The 20,874-nt window shown below is 44.6% G+C and overlaps 1 protein-coding gene across 2 annotated transcripts in view; it reads left to right on the top strand.

Moving 5' to 3' along the window:
• The window catches only part of TNFRSF19 (TNF receptor superfamily member 19), an 88,669-nt gene that overhangs the window by 21,625 nt on the left and 46,170 nt on the right, over positions 1 to 20,874 (top strand). For both annotated transcript variants that reach the window (XR_014298087.1, XM_082675795.1), the window contains exon 4: positions 12,605 to 12,783. Coding sequence is in view for 1 of the 2 variants with exons in the window: in XM_082675795.1 (XP_082531921.1) it covers positions 12,605 to 12,783 (179 nt within the window). In the remaining variant the exon portion in view is untranslated. The remainder of the gene's footprint in view (positions 1 to 12,604; positions 12,784 to 20,874) is intronic.

The raw sequence follows: 20,874 nt of genomic DNA, 5'->3' as shown, positions 1-20,874 counted from the left end.
TTCCTTTGACAGTGCCAGTATGATTATTAATTTTCCCACTTTGAGTAGATGCTACTCCCGGGAGCATCTTCAATGTATTCATCTTCACCACTGCTTGTGAAGCAGCTGTGTTCCACCTGGGTGGATTCAGCGTTCTGGGTGTTCCTGGGCACTTTGCTGTGAGCGTGTTCAGAGCCGCACATGCATTTGCTTTATTTTCTGACCTTTTGAAGACGTTACCAGTTGTGGACAATTGATGTATCGTTTTGTTCTAAAGAATGCACCAAGGTCTTCCTGTTAGAAAAGGAACAAAAGATGTGTCTTTTTATTTTAAGTGACTTTTCAAAGAGAAGTCCTTTCCCCTACAGTCTGCTGTTCTCTGAATTTGAGTCTTGTCATTCATAGATTTTTGATCGATGGTCTGCAAACAGCAGGAAACAAAGAATTATGCATTCCACAAGCGATTCCTGGTGGATGGCCTCTCTGGGTGTTGTGTTTAATATGTCGGCTTTCAGCTTCTTGTGCCGGCCGCTTGGAAGGAACTGGCTGAATTTTGAACTCTGCGGCGTCTAGTTGCTGAAGCCCCCTGGCCGATGTTTTTTAAATCCCTGTGGATTGTAGTAACATGAGTTTTCAGACATAGGTTTTGCTCTGTTGGATGTAAAAAGGTCCTTTATAACAGGAGGGCTGCATATCTAGGATCTGTCAACAAAGTAGTTAAGAATGCGATTGTGCCCGCGAGGAAAGCAGTGATGTTTCTACCCCTCAGAGTTCTTTTGTCAAATCTCTGTGAAAATATGAACGAATCACAGATTCGAAGAGATGAGTGAATCATTTCTAAGGAATTGCTCCCTAACCTTCATCCTTTATCTAGAGAATGAAGATGGAGGTTCTGTTAGCTCGCAGTATTTTTTTTTTAAATCCATCCTCTGAGATTATCTGATAACAGTTTCTGTATTTCATAATTTCCCAGATATCCATAAGAAGTATTTTTCATTAGGTAGTAATTTTCCCCGAGTATTGCAGTAGCTGTCCAACTTTACTGGAGCAACCAAAAGGAAACAATCTGAATAACCCTGCCTGTGTGTACTTATTTTAGTTATTAATATTTATGATCATTTTCCTCATCAAAAAAACCAGGACAAAACATTGAGTGAGAAAGAGTAAAAGTAAAGGTAACGACGCCACTGAAATATTAGATTCTCAGGACCCACTCAGAAGCACAAACTTACAAATGTAGAGCGTGTTCCTGCCTGTCCTGAGGTGTCCACCCTGCAGGCAGGCAACCCCTCAGCTTTCACCCTCACTGTCTAAACAGACCTCCCAGCTCCTTGTAACAGACACTTAGCGAATCTTTGCTCAAGGAGTGGACGAATCTGTCAGCCTTGGATAGGTTTTGGAAAAAAAGGTGACAGTTAAATCTAGTAATATAAAAGTTAACGAATGTGTGATTGTGTGTTGCAAATAATGTTTTGCCAAGTCTTTTAGCTTGGTTTTAGCTCTTAGTAAATAAAATTAGCAAGTGAGCCTCGCTCAGGGTCTAAAATGTAAAACATAAGAAAGGCAAAGGAGTCAAATACACCTATGGAAGTAAAAATACATTTTTATTTTCTAGTTAATTAATCAAGGCAAAGATGTGAGTTTTTTATAAATAATTACTTTGGAGCTGGAAGTTTCTAAACTGTCCACTCATGAATTTGCAGTTTCTTCCTTCCAGGCTGCCTTTATTAAATTTTTAGCAAGAACATACATCTTTCAAAGGAAAGAAGAGTAAGTTCTGAGTATATTAAAATCAGATAAATCACTTAAATCAACAAGTATGTTCAACTGGTTAATTGTCACTTCCAAGCTTTGCAAATCAAGGCAAAATTTATTCTTTTCACTGAGACTAAGTTTTTGTTAAATTGTTAGAAACTACATTTATAAATAGTCTATTTGCTTGTTGCTTGGAATACTAACTATATCATTAGGGGGGTTACCTGTTAATTTGTAATGAAGCAGATGAGTACAGGAGTCTTTACTTTTTTAACTGAGGTGTACCATTTCGGCTACCAGTGGTGTTTGAAATTTTGAAAGCACAATAAATAGCAAATATTTTATAATTAGTTATGAAAAAGTAGGGAAGCTGGATCAAATTATTGATATCCACAACTAAAGTTTTCTTTATATTAAGAATTTTTAAAAGAGCATTTTCACCAAACATAGAGTTTTTAATCATCTTTATTCTAACATTATTATGTAACTTATTCTGCTGTACTAAGCGTAATTGAAAACTTCTGTCCATTTTTCTACTATCATGTCTATCCAAAATAAATTCCGGGTCATGAGGTTCTTCAAATTACAAACGTATATCTATACCTTAAAACTCAAGCTTGCAAATACTTCGGGTAAGCAGGTGTGGTTGAAATTTCCATCTGTGGTTTTATTGCTCCTAATTATTATTTTCTTTGGAAGGCATTCAGTCCTGCCTTTTCACGAGGTATGGCTCACTCTCCCACGGTTAGGTCTCTACATTGGGACATGCAGTTGGGCTTGTTGGAAGGTGCTGGAAGAGCTTTCCAGGGGCAGCATGTGCTCTGCTCACCTGTGGTGTGTGGTCAGCGCTTCCCGACCGCTTTTTCCTTCCTTTCAGTTGTGAGAGCGTAAGGAGCCTACGCAGCAGCTCCAGGTTCAATAAGACCCTTGATGCTTGTTGAGAGCAGTACCCTTCTCATCTTTGGCCACTTTTTAAACGAGTACTTATTTTCACCTTTCACCCTGGATACGTTGCGTGTGTTCATCTGCAGGGTGTGTCTTAACCTAAAAAATATGGACTCTCTCTCAAAATGTCTTTAATTGTGAGTCTGTGATACATACCATGCAATGAAAATAGCTAACATTGGCCAACATGTATTATAGTGAGCCAGGTTCTATGTGATCTTTGTATGACATAAGGAATTCTTACAGCATACGTCTTAAGTGGGGAGCATATATAACTACCCCTGTTTAGAGGTTAGTCGGTGTGTCCACCATCACTGTAAGTAAGTGACAGTGTCGGGGGGAGGGGGGGCTCTTGGGGTCACCGTCTGCCTCCCGCCTTGATAATGCCCGAGCACAGCGCACCTGGAAGGACTTTCTGTGCTGATGCACATGGTCTCTACCTGTGCTGTTCAACACGGGTGCTACGAGCCACTGTAGTTATCGAACACGTGAACTGTGGCTGGTGTCACCGAGGAACTGGGTTGCTTATTTTATTTCATTTTAAGTAATGAAATTTAAGTTTCCCCATGTGAGGTTATGGTTGTCATATTGGACAGTGTTGTTCTAGAATGATCGACTTCCCTCCAGAAGCAGTGGCTTAGGACCAACTTTGAAAACACAGACAAATATCCCAGCGTGTGTGATGCAGGAGCTGCTCCCAGCAGCCTTCTCCCCGCCCTCCTCCTCCGGGCAGTGCGCTTGTCCAGGTCCCCACCTGTCCCTCCCACTCCGCTGGCTCCGCCCACCAGCGCTGCCCTGGGGCCACGCAGAGCGGTAGCATCTCAGCAGCCCTTTCGGTTCCCAGGTCCCTCCCACAGGGCCCCAAGCACCATCTCTGTCATTTCGGCTCTTTTTTAGTAACTCAGCTTAGGAAGTCGTTTTCCTGAATCTTTGGGGAAATACGTGACGGGTCACCGAGCCATTTAGAATCTGTGTTGAGGACTTTATCCCCTTGAGCCCTATTTACTCTCTCCCCCACTGCAGGGTTTAATTTTTAGTCTTTGAAAGTTTATGATAAAGATAATGAATAATGTCTTTTTCCTATTTCCGAGGCAAAAAATACCGAGTATGATTTCCATGGCTCTGTAAGCAAGCTACGCTGGGCGTTTTGACCACGACCGTGTGCGTGAGCGTTCGGTGGCGTCCTGGGGGCTCGTGAGAGTGAGCGGGAGATGATTTTTGTTTTCCCGAAGTGACCACATTAGACTTGAATTCTCACCGTCTAGAGTTTGCCCGCCCACGGCCCCTCCTCCGCACCGAGCATTAATGCCAACAGTGTGCTTTTAACACGATCGCCTCCCGGCAGTAAATCAGGAAACTAGTTTTTGCATGAGCCTCTGGAAACAGACTTCAAGACTCTGGAACGGTTTTCAAAGTAAGCTTTGCTAAGCAATTATTGGGATGACTTTAGTTAATGTGAAAAAAGTTAATTCTTGTAAACAACAGCACCCTTCCCTCCCCGCGGGTGCACGCGGGGCTCCTATTTCTAAAGACATCTCCTCTTTGGAAAACTGTTTACATCCTTAGGAAGAAAATCACACAAAGATTAATGTAATTTTCAAGCATAAAAAAGATTCATTTCTGCCATTTAATTACAGTGTCACTCACTTTGTGTCTAATTATACCTAATCAAGCCCAGTGGTGTTTGGCAGGTATTAACAAGCTCTAGCTTGTAATTTTTCGTTAGAAAACTCAACTCTGGGTTTTCACAAACCAACAGCTGGGGGGCTATGTCTTTGGTGTTGTTTTCTTAAAGGAAATTAAAAAGCTGATTGCTGCACACCAGCCGCACCTGAATCTCATTTGTCGTTTCCATTTGTGTGCCCTAGATTTTCTTTATGAATAACTTCTTCTCCATCCAGTTTGAGCTTTCAAAATTCAAAGAACCCAAGTTAATACTTATTGGCTGTACAAATAAATAGTGCTTTTGACCGGAGGCCCCTGGATGTGTTTCCTGGATAATTCATGGTCTGTGAGGATCTCCCCTGTCGGGGGGGCGGGCCTGCTCCCCCAGCATGTAGGTGAGATCCAGTGGTGTTTTTTGTTCAGTTCTGGATTTGCAGAGGGAGAGAAGAAGGAAGGGGATATGAGCACTGTTTACTTTCGGTCATTTTGCTACTGGAAAGCCACCAAATGTGGCTTAAAAATATTGGGCAGAGTGACAGAGCCACGGCTGCCCCCAGCTCGGCTGGAAGAAGCCCAGCTGGGCCCAGCCCTCTCTTGCTTTGGAGCCAAGATCAGGAAGCTGCTCACACCTCCGCCCGCCCAGGGGGAAGGCTTGGCCTTACCAGCTAGGAGATGTTGCTGTGGCCCTTACAGGCTTTTGCTCCCTGGGATAAAATAATAGTAGTTGTACTAATACTGATACTGCTACTAATAATAAACTTGAGCAAATACTGCTTCACACAATATTTGTTCGTCCATCTGTTTACCCAGCATTAGCTCTTCATCACGCACTGGCGTAGCTGCGGTGAAAGAAGAGATACTCAGTGGCACCTGCTGAAGTGGGCAGGGCAGGCGTCGTTCAGAACCTTTGCAGTAGGCATGGGGATTTTACAGCGGGAGGGAAGGGGCTGACCTCTGAATACAGCCTGGATGAGTGGGAGTTCGTAGCCGAGGAGGAGGGGTCGAGTCCGTGGTGGGAGTTACTACCAGGAGACACCAGAGGCGGAGAGTTTCTGACCGAAGCCGACCGACGGGTTCTCGCTGGACACAGGATGGGACGGCCGGATGTCACCTGGGGGGTGGGAGGCTGAGGACCCTGGGGGGGAGGGCCCTGGCTAAACTGACCCCGCAGGGCTCTTGCTGGAACTAGATTTCACGAGGCCATGTGCAGATGGGCCGGGAGAAGGTTCAGGAGGCCGACTCAAGCGTGGTCACGCAGAGAACCCTTGACAGCTTCAGGGATGTGGGCTTTGGGGAAGGCGGGGTAGGGGGCGATGTCAGATGCCAAGGGTTAGTCCCTTAGTTTATGATTTGGGGAAGTAAGTAGGAACCCTGTGGCCGTGCATTCTTTTCTATCCATGTGTGTATTTTCCCACCTCAAAGTTTGTTAATAAAAAGGCCTTCCCGGTGATTCAGGGCAGTCCTCGGTATTTCCTTCTAGCTTTCAGGCACCAGGTCATAATTTCAAAAATGAAGAACTGCCGTATCGTTCTGAAGCCCCAATGCATTTCTAGCCTTGATGTTAATGGCAGACCGTCCTCCATAAAAATAAAACACGTAGCTAATCCTGGAGCCCAGGCCAGTGACTGACTCACTCTTCCCTCCCCCTTCTCCTCCCTCTCCCTTAGCCTCCCACACCAAACACACACACACACACACACACACACACACACACACACACACACACACACAGAGTCCTTCTACTAACTGGTGAGAGGGCGAACTCAGTACAACCTGGAAAGTGTCAAAGAAAAACAGAACAGGACAGAGGTTACAGCAGGAAAAACAAATTCTATTCAGGAACTTTTGCAACAGGAGAAGAGAGACCTCGCTCCAGAACCGCATTCAGCTCCACATCCAACGTGGACACATGGGGGTTACAGCCCCGGAGCAGAGCGGGGGGCAGGGTGGACGCTCACCAGGAGGAAACGGCGGCGGAAGGGGGATCCTGGCTATACAGACGCCAGGATTCCTGCTGCAGGCAGACAGGGGACCAGGCCTCACCTGGGGCAGGGGGTAGGGTGGGTGGCTTGGGAGGTCAGATATGGAGAATAAGCAGGTACTGAGGATGGGGGATTCTGGCTAAACCAACTGGACAGGATCCTCGGACAACCGGGTTCTTCAAGACCAGACCTAGGAACAGGGTGCAGTCGAAAAAGTGGCTCAGAGACGCCTGCAGACTTTGGTCAAGCAGAGAGTCTGTCAAAGGAAAGACTGAGCAGAGCCAGTGTGGGCAGCCTGCCCCTTCCTCCTGTCACCATGGACCTGTCCACACCTCTGCTTCTGTCCCCAAAGGAAGCACTGTGCCTGGGAGCTCTCCCCCTTGTGCCCCAAGGTCACATGGGAAAAACTAAAAGATCTAATACTGTTGGTATTTTCATGAGATGCCCAATTAGATCACGTGATGCTTGCCAGCTCAGTTGGCCGCGCTCGAAGGGTACCCTCTGTGCCCCAGCACCTGGGTGCAGTGATGAGTAAGAGCAGCTCCCGTGGGGTACCAACCTGCATCCCTGCGGAGGAACCCGCACTCAGGGGCTGATGCCAGCGCTCCCCACAGTGCGCCGAGCGGGGTGAACGAAAAGGAGATGCAGAATAGTTGTCCACACACGAGGAGGATGTGTCTGGGAGGTTTCCCCAGACCTGGCACAGTGGCGGAGTGGGAAGTTAGGGACGGAGGATGGAAAGACAGGTTACCATGGGACAGGGGCTGGTGACCCCCGCCCCCGTCTCTCTCTCTGTCTCTGTCACTCTCTCTGTCTTTGTCTCTCTCTCTCCGTTGTTTCGCCTCCTTCCGTTTCTCTTGGTAGTTGTTTATTGAACTTAATATGGAAGATTTCAAGGCATTTTAACCACCTTGTTTTAGTGAATGAAATAAAAACATCAAGGTAGACATTTATATGGGGGGTAATTTAATATTTATATGCTTTTTACTTTATAGCCTGGATTTCAAATAATTGTGGCGTCTCTACGTTTATGGTGCTTGAGAAATGTGGTAAATCGGCTCTAAATGTGGTTGCTGCCATGGATGCTGTACAGTAATTCTTCGGAAATAACTGCTCTGAATTTCTAGTTAATTCAAGGTGTCTAGTTAATTTAACATGTGGAATGAGCACTTCATACACTTCTTAGACTCTCATGAACTGAAAGTGATGATATTCTTAAAAGTTTAAAAATAATATTAGGCTGTGTTTCTAATAATCTTTTTTTAAATGGCAAATACTTTAGAGAAAGTATATATTTTTAAAATTTTATTGAAGTGTAGTTGATTTACAATGTTGTGTTAATTTCTGCTGCACAGCAAAGTGACTCAGCTATACATACATATGTTCTTTTTCATATTCTTTTCCATATGGTTTATCATAAGATATTGAACGTAGTTCCCTATACAGTAGGACCTTGTTGTTTATCCATCCTACACATACTAGTTTGCATCTGCTAATCCCTAACTCCCACTCCATCCCTCCCCCACCCCCCACCCCCCGTCCTGCTTGGCAACCACAAGTCTCTTCTCTGTGTCTGTGAGTCTGTTTGAGAGAAAATATATTTTGAATAAAATTCCCCCAAATAATCGATCTCTGTACAAGTATGGCTCATGGTACCTGCTCTGTACATTCTGGTACTCTTTTGTGATGGTGATGGTACAAAGCCTTATCTCAACCCCTCACCTGGATCTACCCCAAAGAGAATTGCTGCAGCTGCCCCCAGCGCATATAAGCTGCAGGCAGAAATAGTAAGCCGGTATCCAGGTAATAAAGGCAAAAGCTGTGATGCCCTTGGAGCCTGGCTTTGTTTTCTTTCTGTACGTGATTTGGTCCAGTGCAGAGTGAACCAAAAAAAAAAAGTTTCATGAAATCCTCATTCTATAAACTCTAATGACATGTAAATCACACACAACGATACATGGCAAAAACTCATTGGTCAAAGCGGTGCTTATGTACAATATAAACTCTAGACACGGCCAGGAATCAAAACAGAAGCACAAAGATTTCCCAACACTGAAGTATATGTTTTCTCAAAAGAGATGGAACTGTCAGTACACCTGTGTATATTCTTTCAAGTTCATTTCTAGTCAGGTCATTTCTCTAGTTTCTCAGGACTGGAGAGGGGAAGTGAGTGGCTATAGACAGCGAGGCTCGGCAGGAGGGAGGGAGGCCCGCTGACCACGTGGCAGGGGCGTTAGAGCAGCAGAACGGCCCCACAGGCCCAGGACTGCCTAGTTCTTTGTATGACGGCGCAACGCAGTAGTGGATTCAACCAGGAAAGGTTAAATTCTGTCTTATGTACCCATTTTCAAAAGGAGGTACTTGGGGGCTTCCCTGGTGGCGCAGTGGTTGAGAGTCCGCCTGCCGATGCAGGGAACGCGGGTTCGTGCCCCGGTCCGGGAGGATCCCACATGCCGCGGAGCGGCTGGGCCCGTGAGCCATGGCCGCTGAGCCTGCGCGTCCGGAGCCTGTGCTCGGCAACGGGAGAGGCCACAACAGTGAGAGGCCCGCGTACCACAAAAAAAAAAAAAAAAATTTTTAAAAAAAGGAGGTACTTGGGATTCGATTTAGAAAAATTTTTATTCAATAAAAATGTTTTAGATGGAAAGTGATGTTTGAAGTAGCCTAGAAAAAATTGGGGTCTGCAGATCCCTTTATTCCCCAGTGAAGCTTTATTATACTGGAATCAAGAAAATCGGTCTGTTGGGCTGTAGAGAATCCAAAACAGTAATGGCCATGGATATCATTTGTTTACGGACACCTGTGCTTGATTTAGAGTTTAGAGGCTTCATATGTTTTCCCTTTTATTCCTCAGAGTAACCCTGTAGGGCCTGCATTGTTATCCCATCTCACAGATGAAGAGTCTGAGGGTCAGAGAGTTCCCAAGATAACTTAGCTGGCAAGTGGCCGATGTGTCTTTTGCTCCAATGCAGGAAAATATACACTTTCCCCCTGTATCAGCCTGGCTTGAAAAGCAACATTTCTGACGTTTGCTACCAGTTCATAGACGCCTACCTCTTTCCCTTTGTTTTCCTATCTTCCTCTCCCTCCCTTTTTCTTTCCTTCTCTGTTGTGTGTTAACCTGTATATGAGACCCTTACAGTCCCAGCTGCCTGGATCAAAGCGTGATGTTGAAATCGCTGCCGCAGGAACTTTGAGGGATATGCCCAGCCTGAGTGAGGAGGTCCTGCCCCGGATGTCATGTGCACACGCTTTGATCCTGGGACTCGGGGTGGGAGGCTCCCTTCTGTGCCTAAAGAAAGCCTTCGGATGCCTGGGGCTCTCTCAGCAGCTAACACTGTCCTGGTGCAGATCCCACTGCTGTGCACAGCCCCCCAAAATAGCAGTGGTCTCCTTCCCGCCAAGACCAAGTACACATCCTAAGAAATTCTTTCTCAGTGTGTGTCTGTATTGTCTTCCTGATTACTAGAGATGCTTCCTGCACGAAAATCAAATCATTACAGAAGTATAAAAACTGAAAACACCTCATAATTCCACTACCCCCCCCAAAAAAAAGATAATCCCTGTTAACAGTTCTAAAGAAATTCTAATTTGTGAATTAGTATTTAAAACTTTTCCCCCCTGCTTCTGTCTGTGCCTTTGGTTCAGAACATTGTCTAGCTGGAGCCCTCAGGGTTAGGAAGGTGCTGACCTTCTGCTTTGTTTTTCTCCCCTGCTCTTTGCTGTGCTTGTTCAAGACACACATTTGAAAGACTGGCAGAGGAATTGAAGGGGGAAAGGAAGGGATAGCCCCTCCCAAATGTGAGTGAGTTCATTAGTGAGGTCTGGATTGAAGTATCGTTGCTAATATCCTTTATTGAGTGGCTTACTGCGTACAGGGAATACTATTCTTTGTGTTTTTGTTTTTTAATTGAAGTATAGTTGATTTACAATGTCGTGTTAGCTTCAGGTGTACAGCAAAGTGATTCAGTTTATATATATATACACATACATATATATGTATATATATATATATGTATGTATATATACTCTTTCAGATTCTTTTCCCTTACAGGTTATTACAAGATATTGACTAGAGTTCCCTGTGCTATACAGTAGGTCTTTATTGATTACGTATTTTATATATAGTAGTGTGTATATGTTAACCCTAACCTCCTAATTTATCCCTCCCTCCACCCACCCTTCCCCTTTGGTAACCATACATTTGTCTGTGAGTCTATTTCTGTTTTGTAAATAAGTTCATTTGTATCTTTGTGTGTGTGTGTGTGTTGGTTTTGATTTAATTTTCAGCCAATAAGTACTGCTTAGTTGACTTTGTATAAAAATATGGATGAAGAAGTTAAATATATAAATTTTATGGAGAAGCGAGAATTCTGACCTCGCTGGATCTGTGTTCTGGCTTCCGTGGTTCCCAATGAGGAAGCTGAGGTGTGATTGGGAGCCCTGCCCGCGCCCCCACCCCACCCCCCCGCTGCCCTTCTGGCTGTGTGTGGGCTCCCAGCATGCCCTCCACGTGGGGCTCTGTTTGCAGCTCGAGAGCTGCTGTCTGATTTTCTTTTTAATGGCCAGCGTTCTATAGAAACCATCACATAGTGCAGATAACCATGTTAACATTTGATATGTAATCTTTCAGACATCTTCCTGTGTATATGTCACATAAAGTGCCTGAAAGTCCCAGAGTGTAGTGGTATGAAGTCTGGCTCTGGAATTAAACCATGTAGGTTCGTACCATATGACTCAGCAATTCCGCTCCTAGGTATACATCTGAAAAAAACAAAAACACTAATTTGAAAAGATACGTGCACTCAGTGTTCATAGCAGCACTATTTACAATAGCCAAGGTATGGAAGCAACCTAAGTGCCCATCCACAGATGAATGGATAAAGGAGATGTGATACGTATATGCAATGGAATATTACTCAGCCATAAACAAGAAAGAAATTTTGCCATTTGTGGCAACATGGAAGAACTTGGAGGGCACTGTGCTAAGTGAAGTAAGTCAGACAGAGAAAGACAAATACTGTATGATATCACTTATATGTGGAATCTAAAAAATACAACAAACTAGTGAGTAAAACAAAAAAGAAGCAGACTCACAGATAAAAGAGAATAAACTAGTGGTTACCAGTGGGGAGAGGGAGGAAGAGGGGCAATATAGGGATAGAGGATTTTTTAAAAAGCATTATTATGGGATTATATGAAATCATGTGTGTGAAACTTTTGAAAATTGTAAAGCGCTATATAATAAATAAATTAATAAATTAATTAATTTAAAAAACGTGTAGGTTCAGATCCTGGTTCTGACATTAGCAGTGTCTCTTTGGTTAAGGTGCATGCCTTCTGGGAAACCCCATACTCCCATCCAGGAAATAGGAGCATGGGAAGCGCTTTCCTCATTGTGGGGGAGGAGGAATTAATGAGATCCTGGCATAGGGGAAGCCCCCGATAAATGTTAGCACTTACTATTAATGTTGTTGTAAGAAATGGGATCCTGTTTCTCATTCTGTTTTGTAACTTATTTTTTAAACTATCATGAACACTGGTCTATGGCGTTCTTTTTGTGACTGCATTTATAACGGCATCATATGACACGCTGTGATTGACTTAGTGCTGGAACTCGAATGCAGGTCAAAGAGCCGTCTGTGAAGCCCATCCTTGGAAAGCAGTTCTGGGTTCTGATGGCCAAATCTAGAGATGCTTGAGACCTTTAGTATCACAGGGTTTGATCCAAACAAGGATTTAGTGTTCTTATAAGCGTTGTGTAAGCATCTTCCCTCTCTCAGACAGTAATAAACAGCTAACCATTCCAAGTTTCTCTAAGGGTATTGTAAGCTTCTGACGTTTCGTACGCAGCTGTCCTTGTGTTCTGTTACTTATCACAGCACTTACTTTCTGCCTTGTTAAGTGACTAGGTGTCTACATATTTCCCCGACTCTAGCTTCTGAGCACTCAGATGACCAGCTGAGTTGAAGAAAGTACCGTAATTCTGCCCTCAGCTGGCGGTAATGCCGCAGCAGCGGGGGAGGCGGGGGAGGGGGAGAGCCTTTCTTATTCAAATGCTCCTGCTCCTGGAATAAAGTGGATGAGTAAGTATACTTAGGTCGGAAGAGAGATTATTAGCAGGGGGAGACACATTGGAACTCGCTGAAAGAGCAGCCTTTGTGTCCAGAGAGGCGGGCGCTGGGTAGTCACCAGCCCAGTTCTCCGCTGTCTCCTCGTCCCCCTTTTTCACGCTCGCGGGGTCTGAATAGCTGTCTCTTGCCTGTTCATCCCCGCAGGAATGTGGCTTTGGCTACGGGGAGGATGCCCAGTGTGTGAGGTGCTGGCCGCACAGGTTCAAGGAGGACTGGGGCTTTCAGAAGTGCAAGCCGTGCCTGGACTGCGCCCTGCTGAGCCGCCTCCAGAAGGCCAACTGCTCTGCCACCCGCGACGCCATCTGTGGGGACTGCCTGCCCGGGTATGTGGCCCGTCCTTCCCGCGTAATGAGTCAGTTAGTCTGAACAGGCTTTTCTCTGGTTCCCTTCCAAGTGCAGATGCCCGCTGATATTAACCTGCACACTTGCCGAGGTTCGTGGCTCTTCTAGTCTCTGGGCCTCCTGTGTGCCCTGCACGGCGACAGGCGTGGTTAGAATGCAATGGATAAGCGTGGTGACCGAGGCTCCGTGTCCCGAAAATCCTCAGAGCTCCTGCAGATCGATAAAACAGAAAACATGGACAAAGGGACGAAAGAAAAAACTAGACAGTTCACAAAAGAGGCACGTGTGTGGCCTGTGACCATACAAAGATGTCCATCCTCAACATGATCGGAGAAATGCAAATACTGCCATCCAGTCGTATTTTGTAAGGCATCACTTTGGGGAGGGAGACAGAGATCCCCACCCACAGGCAGCTTATATCCTAATAAGATTTGACAAATACCTACACAGTAAATGATAAGTTATACAAAAAGGTGGAAGATATGATTGCTATGGAAAAAAAGAAAATCGCAAGCAGCTCAGGGCGTTGGGCATGCCCCTGGGGGACGCAGGGGATGCAGGTTGCAGGATCAAGGTGGGTCATCAGGATGGGCGATGCTGGAAAGGTGAGCTGTCTCTGGACACAGACCCTGGGGTGGACACGGCCTGGCCTATCTCAGAAACTGCCGAGAGGCCGAGGCAGCCACAGGAGGAGGGAGAGCGGAGAAGAGGGAGAGGCAGTGCGAGCAGTGGGGGGTGGGCAGCTGTACCGGTGGAGACCTGAAGTGGGCACGTTGAAAAGGAACCCAGGCCGTGGACAGCAAGGGGACCACACCTGGGCCAGGTGGGGAGACAAAGCCCAGGAGGAGGAACTTTAACATTTTAAGTGCTTCTAGGTAACGGTTGGCCGGACATGCCAGATAAAACAGGCAGTTGGAAGCCAGAGTCCTGATGAAGCCCGGGACTCGGTGGGGCCAGTGTGGTGGTCTGTTAGGGACGAGGCATTGCTGCAGGAAGTAAGGAGGGGAGGGGACAAAGTGAGCATCAGGAGGACCTAATTAGTATCTAGTGGAGCCAGAGGAGAGATGAGGATTCCCGGAGCTTTCCTGGAACCCAGGCTTTATTGCAGAAGTAAAGCAACCAGGGCCGGCAGCATGATGGGAGCAGCAAACTGTATTACGTAGTGGCTAAGCAGTTTACGTGAATTATTGTCTGTGACGTTCACAGTGTTTTAAAAACGAAGAAAGTGAGCCTATCATTAAGGTTATTCAGGCGAGATGGCACAGGAGTGCGCAGTGTGGCTTGGACTCTGCCACCAGAATCCACGCTCCAAGTCAGTGCAGACAGAGGACGCTGACTGCACCCCGCCGGCTCGTGCCCACGGGAGCAGGGATTTGACAGATGCTGGGTGCCCACTCTGGGGCTTTTAGTGAAGCCAGAGGGCAGATAAAGCTCTGGGGCTGAAGGCCAGAAACAGGGCAGGGAATAGCCTCATGGGTCAAGCAAGTCCTTATGCGAAGACTCAGAACCCAAACAGATGCAGAAAGTAGTGGTCTTACACCAGCAGCACAAGTGACCAAAGAAAAAATAGCTATATTTGACTTCATCAAAATTAAAGCCTTTTGTGCTTCACAGGATACCATCAAGAAATTGAAACAACAACCCCCAGAATTAAAGGAACTATTCGTAACTCATATATGTGATAAGGGACTATCTTATCTAGCACATATAAAGAACTCTTACAACTCAATAACAAAAAGACAAATAACCCAATTAAAATACGGGCAAAGGATTTGAATAGACATTTGTCCAAAGAAGAGACACAAATGATCAGTGAGCTCATGAAAAGATACACAACGTCAATTAGTCATCAGCAAACGCAAAAAAAGAAAAAAAAAGACCCACATACTTCACACCCACCAGGATGGTTATAACCAAAGACAGGCAGTAACAGGTGTTGGTGAGGATGTGGAGAAACTGGGAACGTAAAATTGTGCAGCCACTTCGGAAAACAGTACGGCGTTTCCTCAGAAAGCTGCACGTAGAGTTACCATGCGACCCAGCACTTCTGCTCCTGAGCGTGTAACCAAGGGAACTGAAAACATGTCCACACGAAAACTTGTCCTCAGATGTCCATAGCAGCCTTATACATGAGGGTCAGAAAGAAGAAATGACCCAAATGTTCATCAGCTGAGGAATGGATAAACAAAATGGAGTGTATCTAGCAAGGGAATATTTTTCAGCGGTAAAAAGGAATGAATTACTGATACATACGACAACATGGAGAAACCTAGAAAACATTATGCTAAGAGAAAGAAGCCAATCACAAAAGAACACATGTTGTAGGAGTCCATTGGTGTGAAACGTCCAGAGTGGGCAGATCTGAAGAACACAAAGTAAATTGGTGGTTGTCTAGGGCTGGTGGTTGGGAAGGGTTGAGAAGAAGGGGGAGTGATTGCCAAAGGGTACAGAGTTTCTTTTCTTCCCAATGAAAATGTTCTAAAAGTGACTGAGCTGATGTTTACACAGCTCCCTGAGTGTACGAAAGACCCTTTACTTGAATACTTTAAAGGGGTAGATTGCGTGGTATGTGAAGTATATCTCAGCTATCTGTTACGTTTTTAGAAAGTAGTGGCCTGTAATCTCAGAAGACACTGAGAGCTGTGAGTATTATTCCCCAGCGTCTTGAGCTTGTGCAAATCTGATGGAAGGACAGACACTGGGCACCCGATACCTCTCTGCTCCTGTTCTGACGGAACCGGGTCTTGACTCCTCTGCCCTCTCCGCCGGGGAAGAGGATGGGGGGTCAGGGAGAGGAGGGGTCCACGGGGGATGCCAGGCTGAGCTGGGCAGTGCCCAGAGACCCAGGACTCGGTTTTTACAAGGGGGAACCCAGGCGTGGGCTGCTGGAGCGTGAGAGGGAGTCCCCGCCACACGTGCTTCCTCGTGCTTCACCAAACGTGCTGTCACCTGAGCCCAGTGCTTTAGTGTCACGGTGTTTGCTCGTTCTGTAAATAGATGCTTAGATGTGGGAAGGTTAGAAATGAGTAGACATTTGAATGGTGTTTCGTAGTTTAGTTATATGATTAGTTTAAAATTACATCCTTTCTAAGCAAGCATGAAGGTGTGAGGCAGGCAGCGATTACAGAGTGACTTCTACTCTTCCAGGTCTTCCAGGGTGTTTTCAGAGTGCTCACCCAGCTTGACTGTATTTTTGTGAAAGTGGAAAATAGTTGACACCCGTTTGATAGACAGGAAAATGGAGGCAGAAAGAAAATAAATAAATTGCGTATTGCCTCCAGAAAAATGCCAAGGTCAGGCATAAGGTGGGCAAGTTTATTCCTGGTGTGACGCCTGCCCTCTGCGGCCGAGGCCTCACTCAGATCAGGATTTTCTGCTGCCCAAAGGCCCAGCCCCCCACCAGACACCGGTGTGGAAAGTCTGTCCTCTGTGCTACAGTTTGACCAATTAGGGAAATTCAGTGCCCTCGTTCCCAAATATGGTCAACAGCTTTCGGCCAGTTACTTAATTTCTCTGACATTGATTCTTCTCACCTATAAAAATATCATCTAATAATAATACCAGCCTACAGAATTGTCAGAAGGATTAAGAACATAGCTCACGTAGAGCGCCTAGCAGAGCGCCTAGTACACAGAAAGCACTAGATAAATCATTGACATTGTTGCCAATTAATGTTGCTGGGGGCCAGTGAAAGCTTTGCTGAAAGTGGCCAAAGGGCCTCCAGCCCCTGTTCTGGCCCACGCCCCCTTCCCTTCTCTGCCGAGGGGACCTGGGGCCCCGCCCTGGAAGAGTAAACCAGCCCCTGCCAGTTCTTTGCTGCTTTTAGTAACCGGGATGGCTAACACTAGGGATTAACATCACCCCCTCCTTACAAAGGAGGAAGTCCATCCTTGGAGCGGATGAATGACTTGCTCGAGCCCTGTTTCGCTGCCCCTGAGGATGGCCTCTGCCGGTTCTGTACCCACTCCCCCCCCAACCCCCGTCAGCCCTGCTCCCCAACCGCCTGGTCCGTCCTCCGTCCTTCTGCTTACAGTGGCACTTGGCAACCCTTGCCCATCCCGAGCGCCCCAGGCAACACCAGGCTCTTCCCCTGACGGTCATCTTTTCAGTAGCATCTTCTCAGTGTCACTGGGGCCATCGCTTTGGCTGCCGAGAACTGTGAACAGGGGGCTGACCCTCCAGCACAAACACGGAGCCCACGGGTGTGTAGGAGAGGGCAGAATTGTCACCCGCCCCCGGCAGACGCGCTGCAGGAAATGGGACCTGATGTCACACACAGGACGTGGCAGCTGCATTCAAACCTGTATTAAGGGAGATCGTTCTGAAACCAGGGCTGGACTGGGGTCTGTCATCCCCCTGCAGAAAAGCGTTCATTGGTGGAAGAGTTAGTGTCTGCAACCAGGCTTTCTTAAAATAGCAGTTATCAAGCTGGTGTTCATTAGACTAAGTAGTATTATTTGGGTTCAGCTCAATTAAAAACGCCTCTTCACATTCAGTGTTGGGGAATATTTTGGGTGGATAGATGTATTTATATGCTGCATCTCATCAGACAGTAAATTAGATAAAATTCAATGTGGTTTCCTTTTGTCTCTTTGCATTAGCTGAAAGCACGGAGTAAAATTTAAAGTTCAACGATAAAAAGCAGTTTAACCAGACACCGTGTATATGTCTCTGTTCTCTTTTGTCTTATTTAATTTTTTAAAATTTGTGTCCTGTCTCATTTGGTCAGGAGCAGAGTTGCAAATCTATCTATGTCCCCCAAACCTTGGCAATCTAAGCAAAATAGAGAGAAGAATAATTTTTAAAGATTTATAGATTTCTTTACCCACTTAATCTTTTGTCACATCTTAAAACTCTAATTTCTGTATCTTCATCTTCAAATTGGATGATAATTTTAAGGAGACTTTTTAAAAATAAAAAAACAATGTCTTTGATCGTTAATACATAATTGGTGATTCAGTAATTATTCTGTGCTTTAGGATTCAGACCTTAATCTCATTTGTACTAAGTGGAAAAAGTGAGAGTCGGTTGATGGCTTTGAAAATTTCGTAGCAGTTAAAAAACATCTTAGATTCTGCCGTCCAGCCATTGTAATGACGAAGCTGGCAGAGCAGGTCCTGAATGCTTTTGGATAATCTCTGTACCGCTGCTGATAGCTGCTATGAGCATCATGCCCAAGTATCGCCTCTCCTGTGAGCAGTGGCAACAAGGCAGGCCCATCCAACTTCCTATCTAGTTAGGGTTTCTAGTTAGACTTAATGGTCATTGAAAACATGGGATTTTCTCACCTGCTAGCCTCATTTGTGTTACAGCCCCCAAACTGATCACATATTTTAATAATTATATTTTTGGCAAATATATTTTGTTCAATTTCAGGGAGAGCTCAGACCTCCAAACTGTTTTGTCACAAATAGAATTCATTATTTTAAAAATGTTCAGGGGCCTCCCTGGTGGCGCAGTGGTTGAGAGTCCGCCTGCCGATGCAGGGGACACGGGTTCGTGTGCCGGTCCGGGAGGGTCCCACATGCTGCGGAGCGGCTGGGCCGTGAGCCATGGCCGCTGGACCTGCGCGTCCGGAGCCTGTGCTCCGCAACGGGAGAGGCCGCAACAGTGAGAGGCCCACATACCGCAAAAAAAAAAAAAAAAAAAAAGTTCAATAATGTCCACATTTGATTCCCAGCACTTGTTTAGCTTATTTACATAGAAAGAGTTTTTCTGTTTAAAAACTATATTAGACTATCTCAATATTTAATTTAATCAACTTATAATTTGGCATGTTTTCTGTCTGAGATAAAGAGAATTAGTCCGTATATATTACAATGTTTAGCAAGAAGTACATCTAAGAAAGCTCCCTTATATTGTCGTATGGTTTTTTACCTATTTTTAGATTTTTTAATGCATTTTTTAGGTGTGGTAAAAAAATGTAACATAAAATTTACCATCTTAACCATTTTTTAAGTGTACAGTTCAGTAGTGTATATTCACGTTGTCATTATACGCAGATGACATGATTCTCTATGTAGAAAACACTAAAGACTCCACACAACACTATTAGAACTGATAAATTCCTCAAGGTAGCAGGATACGAGATTAACATACAGAAATCTGTTGCATTTCTTTAGACTAACAATGAAATATCAGAAAGAGAAAGTTTAAAAATATTCCTTTAAAATCGTGTCCAAAAAAAAAAAACCTAGGAGTAAACCTGACCAAGGAGGTGAAAGACTTATACACTGAGAACTAGAAAACATTGATAAAGGAAATTGAAGATTATTAAAGAAATGGAAAAATGGAACAGAACAGAGAGCCCAGAAATAAACCCGTGCCCCTATGGTCAGTTAATCTACGACAAAGGAGGCAAGAACATACAATGGAGAAAAGACAGTCTCTTCAGCAAGATCCTGGTTTCAATTCTTTTGGCTAGGCCTTCCCTGGTGGAGCAGTGTTTAAGAATCCGCCTACCAATGCAGGGGACACAGGTTCGAGCCCTGGTCAGGGAAGATCCCACATGCCGTGGAGCAACTAAGCCCGTGTGCCACAACTACTGAGCCTGCACTCTAGAGCCTGCAAGCCACAGCTACTGAAGCCCGCGTGCCACAACTACTGAAGCCTGTGCGCCTAGAGCCCGTGCTCTGCAACAAGAGAAGCCACTGCAATGAGAAGCCTGTACACCGCAGCAAAGAGTAGCCACCGCTTGCCGCAACTAGAGAAAGCCCACGTGCAGCAACAAAGACCAAACACCGCCAAAAAATAAGTAAATGAATAAGAAAAAGAATTTAAAAAAAATGTTTTTGGGTATATACCCAGAAGTGGAATTTCTGGATCTTATGCTAGTTTTATTTTTAATTTTCTAAGAAAACTCCATACCATTTGCCATAGCAGTTGCTCCATTTAATATTCCTGCCAGTAGTGCACAGGGGTTCCAGTTTCTCCACATTCTCACCAACACTTTTTTTTTAATAGCAGCCATCCTAATGAGTTTGAGGTGATGACTCACTGCGGTTTTGATTTGCATTTCCCTGATGATTAGTGATGTTAACCGTCTTTTCATGTGCTTGCTTACCATTTATATATCCTCTTTGGAGAAATATTCAAGTCCTCTGCCCATTTTTAAATCAGGTTATTTGATTTTTGTTGTTGAGTTGTAGGAGTTCCTTATATATTCTGAATATTGACCCCTTATCATATATGTGATTTGCAAATATTTTTTCCCACAGGGGTAGGTTGCCTTTTCACTGTTTTCATTGTATCTTTTTTTTTTAACCACCAAAGAAACTATTATTACTATAATTTAAAACTTTTTGTTTTTGGTTGTGGCATTTTTTGAACCACTTCGTTGAGGTATGATTGACAAAGCTATACATGTTTATTGTATACAACTCCATGAGTTTGGGAATAAGTATACATTGATAGTATCCTTCGATGCACAAAAGTTTTAAGTTTAATATATTCCCTCTTGTCTATTTTTGCTTTTGTTGCCTATTTATTACATGCCTTCTGGTTGCCTTTTGATGTCATATCCAAGACATCATTGCCAGAGTCCATGTCATGAAACTTCTCCTATATTTTCTTCTAGGAGTTTTGTAGTTTGGGGTCTTATGTTTAATTAATTTTGAATTAATTTTTGTATATGGTGAAAGATCAGGATCCAACTTCATTCTTTTGCACGTGGATATCCAGTTTTTGCAGCACCTTTTGTTGAAGAGACTGTCTATAGCCATTAAGTGGTCTTGGCACCCTTGTCAAAAAGCATTTGACCATATGTGTGAGGGTTCATTTCTGGGCTCTCTGTTCTGTTCCATTGGTCTGTATGTCTGCATTTATGCCAGTATTGATAATTGGGAGTTCGTAATATGTTTTGATATCAGAAAGTGTGAATCCTCCAACTTTGTTCTTTAACTTTTACTTTATAAATTCCAAAATAAATATTTTTTATAAATTCTGGTGGAAAGTCACCATATTACAATCATTTAAACAGATTTTCACAGTCAGATGAAAATGGAAGGTTGAGCAAGTGCTGGGTGTGTCTGGACATTTGGTCTAATTATCTAGTTTCAAATGCAAATTTTGCT

Source organism: Grampus griseus (genome assembly GCF_964374135.1).
Source record: "Grampus griseus genome assembly, chromosome: 18".
Lineage (NCBI taxonomy): Eukaryota > Metazoa > Chordata > Mammalia > Artiodactyla > Delphinidae > Grampus > Grampus griseus.
The sequence above is the reverse complement of the archived record's forward strand: the minus strand, read 5'-3'. Positions and strand labels throughout refer to the sequence as shown.